General features: G+C 39.0%; 1 protein-coding gene across 1 annotated transcript in view; it reads left to right on the forward strand.

The window, feature by feature from the left end:
- The window catches only part of slc25a26 (solute carrier family 25 member 26), a 62,225-nt gene that overhangs the window by 31,333 nt on the left and 15,725 nt on the right, over positions 1 to 15,167 (forward strand). The window contains exon 6 of the mRNA XM_055160059.1: positions 11,450 to 11,494. Within this exon, the coding sequence (XP_055016034.1) occupies positions 11,450 to 11,494 (45 nt within the window). The remainder of the gene's footprint in view (positions 1 to 11,449; positions 11,495 to 15,167) is intronic.

Below are 15,167 nucleotides of genomic sequence, written 5' to 3' on the forward strand. Positions count from 1 at the left end.
GAGAAGCAAGCATGCACATGGTAAAATTCTTTTACAAAGAGCTATAAAAACATGCAAGTCAGATATGTTTAATGCCCTACTGTGGAACATTGCTAGCCTGATTCATCAGCCAGTTTCACTTCGTGGAAACCATCGAACCGAATTTGTTCACTCAACAGTAGGCAGATACTTTTCTTATTTAACCAATCGCTGCTATTTGGTCGTGACGTATGTAATTCGCCGCTCACCTGGCTAACTGGTATATTAAGGTTTTCTCAAATCTCGTAGGAAAAAAAGGCAATAACGTCTTTCCTCTTGATAAAATTCACCAAACATTCTCTTTGTTCCGGCTTTAAATCCACAATCTTGGGAATCGTTGCCAACACAGAATGCATGGCTTCGTCTACATCCATCTCGACTGCTTTGTTTACTGTTTGCTGTACCACACAGCTCTTCTCTGATTGGCCGGTGTGCGGTCTACAACTTCTTGGGTTTTTGCAAACCGTCTAGTTTTATTCAGAATACTGACCTAGTCGCTGGAGAGAAATGAAATTGAGCAGAGGCACGAGGTGGCGCCAGCTTGGCTAGAAAATTCCAAGCAAAGAAATAACATTTCCAAGGAGACAATTAGTGGACTCTCCACCATAGAGGTTATATAGTGCACCTTTTAAGCTGATTTGGGATCATGAGCTAAGAACATGTTTCAGATTAAAGTGAACTGTTAGCAACTGTCCACTTGGTCTTCTCTCGCTCTAACCAGCCAAGAATCAACAGACAGCTGTTTCCATGTGGTTCTCATCCAACAACATCTCTGACTGGACCAAAGATAGTGTCCCGAGCAGTTGTTTCTTTCTGGTTCTCATTCAGTAAAGGCATTTAAACTATTCAAAATACCTCATTCTATTTATGGCGCTGTAGCTAAATTTGGATCTTTGGTGAAGAACATCAGTATCAGATTGGACTGCTCTGTTAGCCCTGCCCACTTGTACAAGTGTCAGATACTCCAAAAGCTCCTAAATGTATTGTGAAATAAACATGGACGGACATACACGTAAAAAAATAAATAAAAATACAAAGAAGGCTTTCACTGGTTTAGTTTCATGGGCTTCAAGAATTTGTTAGAATGAGATTGTTTTGTTAGAAGTAATATGGCACTCAAAAAATGGCATAGAAAAATGTCCAGAAATCTTACTTTATCCTACCAAACATTAATCACACTAACTGCAAAGCTAAATCCCTGCATCTTATCTGTGTATTTGTGTTTGAATTTACTAGAGTCCGGACTGTGAGTCCAGGCTTTCAGGCCCATGAATCATTTGGTATTTTGCTCAATTCAATCCACATCTGGTGGCAAGGAGAGGAGAGGAGTGGAAAGTGCTGAAACTAGTGGTGAATATTATGCCAAAGGGCACTGAAGTTAATAAGTGAAAAGTGATTTTCCAAAAACCTTGGAGTCTGCTTTTTGTATTGCAGCAGCAGATGTCATCAGGCAGTGTACAAAATCCAGGACAAGGCAGTTAGAAATGTTTCAGTGTGTGGAAGGTAAACTCAGTTCAACTAAGAACACTAAGTTTTACTAATATGTTCACTCATGTATTCACATAGGACAATGTATCTGCATCTGCTCCTGTCAGGGGTATAGGGCACCCCCAGAGGACTTTTCTCTTGATCTTTAGGAGGTCAGGTGTACCTATATGGGTACCTGGAAAACTGGGATGCTTTAAGCTGATGTGGGGAAAATCTACTTGTACAACATGCTGACCTCACAAGATAAAATATTATGCTATTTTCTGGTATTTATCAGAAAACTAAACACTTGTGGATAATTATTCTTCATTTAGTTAATTGTAAACTCCACTATTAATCTAAAAAATCTTATTAAAGCACAATCTACTTTTCAGAGCTTTTAACCATATTATAGTTGTTTCCTCTTCTCATTTACTCAGAATCTATAAAACGATGTCACATCACAGCCACCACACATGATGGGATTTAATCGTTCTCCAATTTTATTTCCTTAATCGGTGACACCCACAGGATTTGGCAGCGTCATATAGCCATTTTGGTACAAATGGGAAAAAAATCTGTTGCTCGTTAGTGTGATCTGCAGTTATAGGAGGTGCCGACAGCTATACAGCTCTTTTTTGAATGATCAAATTGGGCACCGCTGTTCTAACACTAAAGTTGGCGGTTTTGTTTCTTCTGGCGTTTTAGATGACTATGGCCATGAATCAATCATAATACAGCTCTGAGTAAGATAACAATGATGGAATGCTGCAATAACATGATTAAAAACTCTAAAATATAGTATGTCCCCTTTAAAGGTGCATTGTATACTGTTTCTGGTGGAGAGTTCATCAAATGCTTTTCTTCCCGTCATATTGTGGAACATTCCAGGCAGAGCAATGACATCTCCAAGTGACGTACCCCCAAACAAAAAGTTACATAATGCACCTTTAAACCAGCTTTGTAAAGACTTGTCATTTGCTAGCTCTGCCTTGTGTCCATTTTGTGTCCCTCCCTTCTCCTCAGTCTGCTGTTCAATATGCAGATGCTGTTGTATGACCTATTAAAGTCATTTGTCAAATTGCTGCCCAATGGCTTGCTTGCAATCAGACTCGATGTGAATATATTTTGACATGTGTTTTTCCTGCCCTCCACTGAGCGCCTAAGGACCTGTGACAGCCTGGAGCCTCTCTGAATACTAATAAAGTTAGCGCTAACACAGTTGGCAGGACACACACGCATACACACACAATCCAGACACAATCTCCATTTGTGTAATACAGTACCTGACAATCAAAGCAAGTGGCGCTGTCATTTCTCATCATACACTTTACCAAATGTGTCAGACGGCTAAGGGAAAAGCCAGACTACAAGGGATGTAGTTGACTAAAGAAATTCTAGGTCATGTATTTCCTTTTTTATGTATAATGTTTTTTAATTATTATGTTTTTTGTACTTATATTACACTGTTTTGTTGTAGCACAAGAATGGGGGAAAATAGGGATAAAAAACAGAAATGTGTTAACCAAAAATATTTTTTTGGGTGAAACTTGGATAAAAAAAAAAACATGTCCCGCTGATTGATTGGTCTAGTATTTTAATTTTATTGTTTTTGTTTTTGTGTTTTGTTTTGTTTTTCTTTGGCAGTTGTTTGGTTAAAAAAGATTCCATGGTACACCACCTTCTTTAATACTACCAAATTATTCCATTTAGAAGGAAAAAAAATACAAATGTCCATTATCCCTGTGTCTGGTTCTATTTGTGAATGATGATTGTTTCGTTTCCCAACCGGTTCAGAAGTTCCCCAGAGCACTCCAAACTGGTATATTTTTTATTGCGTGAATTACATTAACTTCAATTTGATTTTTTTTCCCCCAAGGCAAACAAGTGTTCCCTGGCACACTTTAGTTTATTAAAAAAGGGAACGTGACAAAACCTCCCAAAACGATTACGTGTCTCTATGTCACCCAAACTGCATAAGCAAGTTAACAATGTATTTATATCAAGATTCATTCACTAGCTTCTCCTTTTTGTTGTGTCGTATAAATTCTTTACTCGACCAGCCAGAACCACACGCTTTGACAAAACTTTACAAAGACGAGTGGATCTGGAGCCGCATCCTGTCACCCTGATTTCAGAGGGTGTGATTGACAGGCAGATTAACCATTCAGAAAGTTCGTCTCATGGTAAAAGAAGTTATATATTTTGTTCTGATTGTTACAAGAATTTTGGAGAGGAGATGTCTTCTGCATTTGAGAGACACATGATACAAATTAGTCACAAGTTTAGACGGAGATTTTTCACACTCTGTTGTTCTGTTCTTGTCCCTTCTGGATTCAAACAGAATGTAGAGAGGACTGGCTGGTCAACCAAATAAATCCAAGTAATCTAAATAAAGCAGTTAGTTGACGAATTAAAATCTTGGTTGGCTAAGACACAATCAACTGATTCATTGCCTAATTGACTAAAAGCCTACATCCATACAGACTATAGACACAGAAGCGCTGGTGGAAAACTGATGGAGCCGCCATGTTCCCACACACGACTCCACGCGGCCCAGGGCGTCCATATGAGCACTGGTCATGTGGTTCCCAGCAGTGGAATCCATTCCCAGGAGGCAGTGGGATGACACACATGTTTTTGGCTTTTCCAACAGATGCTCTCGAGCTGCTGGAAATGGGGCGGTAGTTTTGCAGCCAATTTCAGCACAACTTAAGTCAATTTTGCAAGATTGTGACATCACTTAAGCCTCTGAAGGACAGCTGCTGCCTGCCTATAACATAAACATGTGTCCTTTAATCCAGTTTTAATAGCAGTATTGGAAACTGTTCTAAAATACCTAATGGCTTTTAATGATCAATGTTTAGACATGATTACTATTACACTACAGCCTTTGTTTCGATGCTACTGTGGTGTGTTTTTGCAGCTCGTCTTGGGTGAGGTTTTCTGTATGGTTGGTGTTCTGATTCAGGCCTAACTCACTACTGTGGGGCCTGTTTCATCAGATCAGTCTGGCTTTGAGTGAGCTCCTAGTGTTTTGGCAGGAGGAGTGAAACCTCAGTTATTTAAATCTGAGCTGTCTTTAGGCAGTGTGTTCCTCGTCATATTGTGCGTGATAAGGTTAAGGTTAAATATTATGATGATGTGTAAACGTAAAACAATTCGGTGAATTCTCCTCTTTTGCCCTTATCAGTCATCGGGATACTGTAATGTTGAATTTACTTTGTTACAGCTATGGCAGAAACCAACTACTTGTATTAGTTCTTTAAAGTAAACCACTGTATATATGTATAGATTAAAAAAATATTTTACATATACATATTACACATGTTTACATCTTGCATTAATATATTTTCATATTATAAAAGGTGTTTCAGTGATCAAAGATACCTTTAAAAAAGCTGTAACTCCACCAGCGCCATCTACTTTTCTCCATTGAGATAGCTCAGTTTAATGCCATACTGTGGAACATTTTTTGCATATACTTTATGAGACCAAATCTCTCTTTCCGTTTGTTTTTTATTCTCTAAATTGATGATCGTTGGCTGTAACATTAATGCCAACTGTTGTTTTGTTTACTACTTAAAACAACATACCGTATTTTCCAGGCTATTAGAGGCACTCTTAAGCCTCCATTCTCATCAAAAAACGACTGCAGATCGCCCTATACACGAATCCACTCTGGTGTTCCAACACGACTTCAGTAAACTACTCCAAAGCCGCACCACCCGCTGCGCAAACAAACACCTATGGAGCAGACAGCAACCGCACAGTGAAACATACCCGCAGCCACACTCATCACTCCGCACGGACGAGGAATGGTACGGAGGAATGAACCGAAGTGCAGTGTGCCTTTCTGAGCCACAACTGAGTCACTGTGATCACGCCAACAATCCAGCAGTCCGAGACAGCACCCTCCCTACATGCCACAACTGAACAAAGCCGAGAGTCACCGTGAACGCGCCAAACAAAGTCCGACTGACCCATCGAACTGTTGTGTTTCATTTAAAGTCCGATGCGGTTTATTTGTGAAAAAAGTTCGAAAATAGACCATTTAATGACAGTGCGCCTTATAATCCTGAGCGCCCAATAGCCTGGAAAATACGGTAATTTTGTATTTATATTTGTATTTATTTATTAAAGGCATATTAATGTATGCATATTAAAAGACAAGATAATGACAAGATAAAATAATAAAAGATGATATTATAATTAGGGGTGTCAAATTATCGCGTTAATTGCGATTAATTAATTACAGTCATATTTAGCGCGTTATGTTTTTTAATCGCGTTAATCTCATTTTTAATCTCTAACTTTACAGTTTCTGTATGCGAGTTGCTTTATTATAAAATCTGTTTTTATGTGTTGTTGGGACAACACACACACACACAAAAAACACATTCATTATTTTTTTATTTCGGTAATTCCACTCATTGCCGGAAACCCACACAAAACGCGCGCAGTAAGAGCGATGCAAACGTCATGTTAACGTTTGCCGTGTTAGTCGCACAATGGACGAGGTCGAAGAGCCAGTAGAACAGAGTCAGCAGTGCACAGGTAAAAACACATTTGTGTCTTGGAAATTATTATCCCGACGTGAAATATAAAAGAAAATAACAAATATAAAATCGCCTACAACTTAAATGTCACTGGTGAAAACAACCTGTATAGGCTCATGATGTCTGCACTACTGCCCTATAGTGACCTGCCACATGAGGGGACACGCACACAAACACAAACACAAACACACACACACACAAACACACACAAACACACACAAACACACACAAACACAAACACACACCTTCATCATCGTCATTAACCTGAGAACGCGCGGACCACGTTTCCTTCCGTAGTTACTGCGCGGACACCGACGTGCTCCCGTGCGCCGCGTGTACGTGTTTTCTCGCGTACGCTGCGTAAACCGCGCTTCCTCCTGTGCGCCTCTAAACCAGAACTAACACCAAGACTAAAACCGGGACTAACCCAGTCCAGGACTAAACCAGGACTAAAACCAGAACTAAAACCAGTGATCTCATATATAAAGCATTTCTCTATCAATAATATTTTTAATATGGTTAAGGAAAGACTGGACTTTTTATTGTCTTTAAGTAGACAAAAGTTATTATGTTCAGATTTCCTCATCTTTGCTACTTTACAGCAAATAGTTTCTTATTCATGGTGACTTGGGCTCAACAGTCAATTTAGAGACATTTGTTAAACAATAAATGACTTTATAAAGTCACTTTTTTTTGTTCTATATCAGTCTTTTGATCTGCCACAATAATGTAATAATGAATTTAAATGAAAATACCTCAACTTGAAGGCTTTTCTCAGCATTTTTTAGGTGAGATTAAAAAGAGATTAATTAGATTAATTAATTACAGATCATAATTAATTAATCTCTCTTTTTTTTTTTTATCGCATGACAGCACTAATTATAATAATTAAACATGTACTTTTAAATATGTAGGGCTGTAGCCAAGACTAATTTCCATCCTTAGTCCTGTACTTCATGTGATTTATTACTGCATGCACTGACACATTGCATTCACATTTAGTTGATTCTAATTCTATCTAGACCATACTGTTCTGAGGCGTGAGGTTCAGCTATTTGGCCTGTGATATAAAAACAGTCCCCTCTAACTCCTGCACCTGCATTGGTTACAACTATTTGCTCCCCTGTGGTCCCCAAACAGGCTGGGGGGCAGAAATCTCATTCCAATAGCAGCTGTGCATAATAAATGACATAAAGTTCACTTCAGTGCATCGGCAGCGTGGCAAGCTCAGCACATTTCAAATAACTGTATAGAGTGTCTTGTATGAGGAGCATTTAAAGTAGCAGCAGAATTAGCATCAGTAGCCGTAGTATTTGCTGAACACCTAGTTTGCATTTTGTTATGAAAACTCTTCAGTCTCAAATTCATCTTTTTCAGACATTTATTTTATACAAGTGAATTTTGCCATCGGCACCCACCTGTTCTTAGTGATTTAGCTGTGTCCTTAATGCACTCCTTGGAAATCTTATCAATTTAAAAGAGAACACATGTGGTTTTCAGATGCTGCCACGCTACACCCACACACTCGCAATAACACACACTCACCACAGAGGGTGCCAGAGGTGTCACAACCGGCACATAAATCACAGAGAGCAGTGTTTCCAGATCATCCTCATCTTCAGAGCTTAAGTCATATAGGCTGATGCAATTATAGATGTAATTTTTGTTAATTGTTTTATATAATGTGTTCAGATTATGCCATTGCACCTCAGTCAGTAAGAATTTGTTAAGATATTTTATAGGCGCCGTTTTATGTAAAATTTACTTTGATCAGCTTTTAACTATAGCTGTGTACCCTCAACATGTGCTTACTCAGAGTGGTATTTTGTATTATTTGATTTGTGCATGTTTGAGTAATCCTTAATTGTCCTGCATTTGAGGCTTAAGTGTTCAGAAAATTCCAGTTTTAACATAAAAAAATCTACATAGTTTAATACTAATTCTCCAAAATAGCATATGTTTTCTTTAAAGACAGGTGCTTTTTGGGTTTAGTCGTAAAGCACAGATGTAAAATGAAAGAACATGCAGAAAAACATTTGGCAAACTGTCAGTGTGTCAGATCTTGCATATATGGACCCTGCTACATGTGCGCTGCAATTAAAGCTCTTAGAATTTTAGATTTTAGATGACAATTTTATCCGTTCAAGTGATAGCAATAAGCAATTTGCTTCACACTAAAGGCTGAAAAAGTCCTCAAAATGGTGTCCATAACAGAAACGCTTAATCCATGAATACACTGAATAAATGACATTAATAACTTTTCTGATAGGTGTTCCATCACTTGCTTGTTTTGTGCTATGATCTGGAATGTTCCACAGTAGGTCTATGGCATTAATCCTTTCCTGCCTTTATATGTTTCCATATTATAAAAAAAAAATGTTTTATTGCTCAAAGAAATAAATCTAATAAAAAGCTGTAACTCAACCTGCACCATCTTTCATTCCTCCACTGAGACAGTTCAGTTTAATGGCATACTGTGTAACATTCCGGACCAGGGATGTCTAAACTTTTTTCACCGAAACATATAATGAGAGGGCCCCGGACTGGTTATCAATACGGTGGATCCGTCAGATGGGTTACATAGTATTAACAGAGTCGCCGTACCTTTTAATAAAGCTTGAAACATTAATTTTAGGTCCAGATCACAGTACAATGTGGCGTTATTGAGGTTATAGTGTTACTTAATTTTGTTTTAAAAAGTGCTGCCTATGATTAATTGGATCAGTTCAGCAGAAAGCCTGGAGGCCAGTAAAAATTGGTTAGACGACTGCATTTGGCTGCTGGGCCAGTTTGGACAAAGCAATAGCATCTTCACTGGAGCCAAGCAGGTGGCAGACTCTTCTCCAAAAAAGTGACATAGTACATCATTAAACTACTTGCCCCCGATAGCTCAAAACAAGTGCTGTCATAGAATAAGTAAATAGAGAAAATTGGCCTGCTGAAAGTGTGTGAAATCTTCTATGACTCCTTGATTGAGTTTATCTTTTTCCTGTGAGTTTGTGTAAATAAATCAACCACTTAAAGGGGTGTTGAGCAGCAGCAGATAGCCTTTAAGCTAATCGTCTTCTAATGAGTGTTTATATGAGGTCAGTAGATTTGGCCCCAGTGCCTTATAAGCTCGTTAGCTGCTGTAAACAGTCCGAGCATTGTGCTAGCTGTGTGTCTGACTCACTCTGGGACAGTAGTGGGCGACTGATCCCACTTGTTGCCGTCATCAAAGGTGGATGACACGTCTCGCTGCCATTTTGTTTGTTTCATTTTGTTTTATTTTTGTTTACTTCTTCGTCTTCCTGTCTCACTTTGGCACTGTTACGGGATTACGTGGCAGAAGATATGCACACGCTTGTGTGTGGTCTGTCTTTATGCGATGCGTTAATTTCCTGTATTTTGTAACTTAATTGTGGCAGCTTTCACACTTTACCTAACTTAACTTTTACTTTACGTTACTTTAGCTTTAAACTTTACGTTTACATTTCAAACTAAACAGCTCTTAAAGTGCTTATGAACCTGTCATCCACTTAAAGGGTTGATATTATACAAGAATTGCTCTTGTGAGCTTTAAGCCATGTTATAATATTGTTACCTCATCAAAACATATGTTTTATTCACAGGTTTCAGTAAATCTATATTATATGTATTAAATCTATACTATATATATAGTCTGCCTACATCTCCAAAGCTCAAAATGCTCTGTTCCACCTTGTGATGTTATGCAGAGTTAGTTTTCAGGTTAAAAGTATCTTTTGTTCAATAGAGAGAAAGGCAATTCCAGGGCTGAAATTATCCAAATGATTTTAGTGAATGTCTATGGAGTTTAAAAACACAGATGAACGGTTGCTGTATTAGCACATAATATCATAAAGCGGAACAAAGTGTTTTCTGTTTGGGAGAAAAACTCTGGTTTGTGTGTTAAACATGTGTGAATGAAGCAAAACACAACTCAATGTTTTTAATGAAGAAACAACATTATTACATCAGAAAATAGCGTAATATGGGCCCTTCAAGATGTGAAATGCTGCTTTTGCTATGTTCATCTGTTCTACGGTTATGCATTCATTATTTTCCACTTACATCCATCTGGCACTGGGTTACTGGATTCAAATTGGACAGTAGCCAGTTAGTCACAGGATGGCCTCAGATAATGAAGAAGACATTCTTGCTTTTGCCTAGAATCTGTTTGTTCAGTTTTTGCCATTTATCAAATTTGTACACATTGTCCTCATTTTGTAGTTAACAATACCCAATAAAGGTTCCTCTTAAAATTGCTATGTGTTTGTCGTGAGGGGTAAGTCACTTGCATGTCTTCTTGTTCTTGCATTTAATGTAATGTTCCATAATATGTCAGTAACTCGTCTCTCGCGCGTAAAAAAAAATCCCTTAGTCCAGGTAGAATCCATGGCATGGAAAAATTACTTTGTCCCCTGGACAAAGGTTTATTTGGTCGAAAATGTTTTGCAGCTCATCCAAGCTGCTTCTTCAGTTCTGGTGAAAATACTGGTGGACACTTCCTTATATCTGGCTTGTACCAACACAGATGAGAGAGCAGCACTGGACCTCAGTCTGCCATACATCTCCACCTAAATGCCACGGGCCAGTCTTTTGAGGACAGTCCTGAAATCTTAGCCAGAGAAAAGAATTGGTTTGAGAGGGGAGTTAAAGAAGCTGTTTTTGTTAAGAAAGAGAACCCTTCTCTTAACAGAAATGGAGGACTCGGACATCATCTATCTCCTCTTTATAACTCCATCCTCAAACCTAAATCAAAACACACAAGAGAACAATAGGTGTAGCCAGGTCAGGTCCAAAGGTGTGAAAGCACCCATTATGGCCCTGAATGGTTGTGCTAATAAGATCCCACACTCAGTGTAGTTCAATAGGCCTCGCTAACTAACAGAAACTGTAAATAAGTAGGTGTGTTAGTTTCAGAGTAGTTTCATTGTAGTGAGCTCCTCTTTTCAGCCAGATATAAGAAAGTGTCCACCAGCATCTGACCAGAAATGAAGAAGCAGCTTGGATGAGCTGCTTCTTCATTTACCTATTTGACCAAATAAACTTTTGTCCAACTGACAAATTAAATTTATCCTTTGTCATCTCTCTTGCATTTATTCAATAATGCTAATGGTTAAGGAAATATGTCGAAAAACATTCCTTCTTACAGTGAGCAGGGCCGCCTCTCCAGAGATTTGACATGCAACTTGGCCTGGTGCCGACACTACCAGGTACTAGGTATTTTGTGGCCCACTGTAAGAAATTCCAGGCAAAGTAATAACATCTCCATGGAGACAAGCAGATGATGGACCCTCTGCCAGAGAAGTTACATAATTCTTCTTTAACATAAGTGAAACAAAAAAATTAAAGGACTTTAAAGACTAATAATGATTAAAAAAAATTATCTGCTTGTCTTTCAGATCCCATTCTCTCTGGTGCAGTTTCCTCTCTGGGAATATTTAAAGGTAGGTACTACTTTTTAAGATGTTGTGGTTATATGTTCTTATTACTTCTTAATAGTATTTTAGTATTATGCCTGAGAGACATGTGGTCACCATTCAATCATTCTGGCTTTTATTTAAACCACTCATTCCAAAAATCATCTTAAAATTAACCACAGTTCTTGTTGCTTGTGCCTATTTACTATTCCAAATCCGATCGTCATTGTGGGGCCGGGCTGGCACAGTTCCTCCTTGGCGAGGCCTGGGCACATGTGTTGGAGTGACATCATGTCTTAAGGGCGCAAGGGGCGGACAGACAGACATTTCTTCTGTGCTATGCAGCTAACGGGCAATCACAGTGAACAATAACCACCACAGCTGTGTATGTGTGTGTCCAATTCTGCTGTCCACAAGTGTCTCTTTGTCCCCGAGTCAAAGGGCCTCTCTCTGTGGGCCATCTGGACACGTCCGTTGGCGGAGAGCTGGACTACTGCTGGAATCTGGTGCTCCTTCCTCTCATGCTCCGACCAGATGTACAGTGCAGTCATCCACTAAATGAGCACACGGCTAATCAAGTGTGCCCCCATTATCAAGAGTGGAGCCACTTGGTTGGGAAACTTAACCAACCAGGGGCCTCCATGGTTTTACTACTGTTAGATTGTTAAATGTGAACTATGTAGCTTTTTGGTTGAGGTTCCATCACCTTCTTGTTTCTATGGATATGCCATTGCTCTGCCTGGAATGTTTCACAGTATGGCATTAAACAGCTCTACCTCACATTTATGAAATTACAGGTGGTTTTATAGCTCAAAATGTCTAGGAAAAACAGGTTGCCTCTCCACAGATCTGACCTGTAACTTGGTTTGGTTTGGTCTCCATGAAGCTAGAAAGGCTTAAAACCATACTGTGAAACTTTCCAGACAAAGCAATAAAATCTACAAGGAAAAAAGCATCTGTCGGACCCTCCACCAGAAAAGTTACACAATGCACCTTTAAAGTTTGCAAAGGCTGCAAGCAGAACACAACAATATGGGATCTGAATCTTTTGAGTCTGTTTATGTCAAAGAGCCATTCAAAAGACTGGCTCTTTTTCCTCTTTATTTATATGACAGAAGCCAATGTGAGAACTAATTTTATCTACAAACTAATCATAGAGAGAAATGACCAGGACTCAGATCTGTTTAAATGGTTCAGACTGAGAGTGGAAGTGTGTTTACCCTTTCAAATGATGAAATTCTAAATAAAACGCTGCACTACAATGATAATGTATATATTTTTAAACTGTTATTATGTGCTGTGCTGATTCTTGTATTAGCTCAGTGAGCGTAAATCAGTATAAAAAAAATGCATACAAATTGGAAAGAAATTCCATTCGCTTCTTTAAAAAAATTAGATGTGACTGCAACCATTCAAATTAAAGAATTGTTCAGAAAATCTAACTCGCTCACAAACTTCACATCATTAATTGACAGAACATTACACAATATAGGGGAATAACTAAGGGACATGATATGTCCCATACCCTGTTTTTAATAACTATGAAATGTGAGATATTTTCATGTGCACTTATGGACTTTATTACAACTGCAATGAGGAGTAACAGCAAACAAGACTTTCAGATTAAGAGCATGACGTCCACATGGGAAAGTCTCATCTTTAATTGTGCAAGTATCTGCTCACAGTTATTGTCTCGTGTTCGCACAAGTGAATTATTGTCGTAATTCTCACAAATTAATTTCACAATGCAGTGGTTTGGCTCTTGTTTTTCCCAGCAGATGGAGAGTGAGACTGTCTTGCAAAAACATTAGCAAACAGGAGGGTGTAGCATTTGTGTTATGACAGAACACCAAGAGAGAACCACAAAGAATTTAATGAATTTAGCATCAAGGCATGATGGGAACTCAGGATTTAATTAAAGTTTAGCCTTGTTTCACCGCCTGAATTAAAATCAGTAATCTGAAGAGCACCCAGACGGTATGTAATATCACCTCCTTCCTGTGGGAAGTGGCCCAGGTGCAGAGTCTAACCCTGACTCTTGGGTTCAGAGGTCAAAAAGTTTGTTTTTGCAGGATGTGCCCTTATTATTTATTCATGAAACATAGAGGACGGCTGAGAAATTCAGAAAGACAGAAGAATCCCCAGTGCGAGACCTTTTGAAGTGGAAAACAAAATCTCCTTTTTTAATCTTTCCTTTAATGGAATACACATGAGGCTGTGTGCATACACTGGCCAGCTTTCTTCTTCAAGTAGACTTGTTTGTGTGTTTGCATCTGTTGTACTCACACACACACACACGCGCACACACACACATGCTCACACGCACACACGCTCTTTGTGATGTGAGTGTGTGAGATAGGGCTGGAGCGTGGTAACATGCAACAGATTTGACTCTCCAGGGCCAGCGGACAAAAACAATATTTATAATGGCTCCATGCTGTTGCCCAATGGTCTTCTCCCTCATAGGAACCATACCTTGTGCTGGGGTGGCACAGCTGTACTGTCCACATGCATGTCATACACTGGCTAACCTCCCAGAGTTACCAGAGTCTGCCCTGATAATATGAGCTAATGGGACTCAGTTAGGCCCTGCTCCACAACACCTCTCCAGCTTTGTACTAACTCTGCAATAACAAACACAACAGTGAGAAGGATATCCAGTTCAGCTCCTGTTTTCTTTATTTACTTTCTCTTTAGCACATGTCCAAACACAGGTCAGGCTGCTGCTTCAGGCTTCTGCAGCAGCCCCTATGAAAACCAAACATAGACAACTGATACGACATAGCAGGATCACTTACTTTATTGTGAAATACTCCTAATTACATTGAAAGTTAAATGAACAGTATGTAGCCTGCAAACTTGATGATTGATGATGAAGTTAAGTTACTACAATCTACTACAAACTGAACCTGGGCTAATTTGCCAATGCCTTAACCTGCATATAGAGAACACATACAAGTTCTTCATATTCTGAGTTTATGGACAGGTTATGCCTCATGAGAAAGCTCCTGAGAGAACCTCCAGAATTCACTCACTGAAATGCAAAGGCTGCACTATTAATGTCTGACTGCAGATCAGGGTGAGTCCTTCTAGCTTTAAACCAAATGAACACTGAAACTGGCAACTCAAATTTGATTTGAGTGGTTGGCTGCTTTTGTGGTTACCTGGCTCACGCACTGTGGCAGAAGATCTTCCAGAGGAAATACTTTGAGGTAATGAATCATTTCATCACCAACCAAAACAACAGAGCAGAATAAAAGTGAGTCCTTTCCTGTTGTGTTCACCTGGCTCCACTACCTGACCAGTCCTGTTAAACTGCACACAAACATTGACAAGCACAGTGTAAACGTTGCTTCACCAAAACTTGAATTTCCCTTGGGATCAATAAAGTATCTCTCTCTCTCTTTCTGTTTTCTGACTGGATAATCGTTTTGACATCAAAGCTGAAAATTTACCCAATGTTTTTGTAATTAGCAATACATCACCATTAATATTATCAGTGAAAGCTATAGTTGATTTGAACAAGTTTACCTCATATCTGGGAACACAGCTAGGTCATGTTTATGGAATTTACCCTTTAATTATACATATTATTCTCAGATAAGCAAAGCTCTACCAAAATTTATTTGAGTGTACGTAGTTAGTTTTCGGGTTAGGCCTGCCTTGGGGCGCAGGTGGACCATGTCAAGAATGTACAAAT

The sequence above is a fragment of the Boleophthalmus pectinirostris genome, unplaced genomic scaffold (genome assembly GCF_026225935.1).
Source record: "Boleophthalmus pectinirostris isolate CB_2022bp ecotype Guang Dong unplaced genomic scaffold, ASM2622593v1 HiC_scaffold_3, whole genome shotgun sequence".
Lineage (NCBI taxonomy): Eukaryota > Metazoa > Chordata > Actinopteri > Gobiiformes > Gobiidae > Boleophthalmus > Boleophthalmus pectinirostris.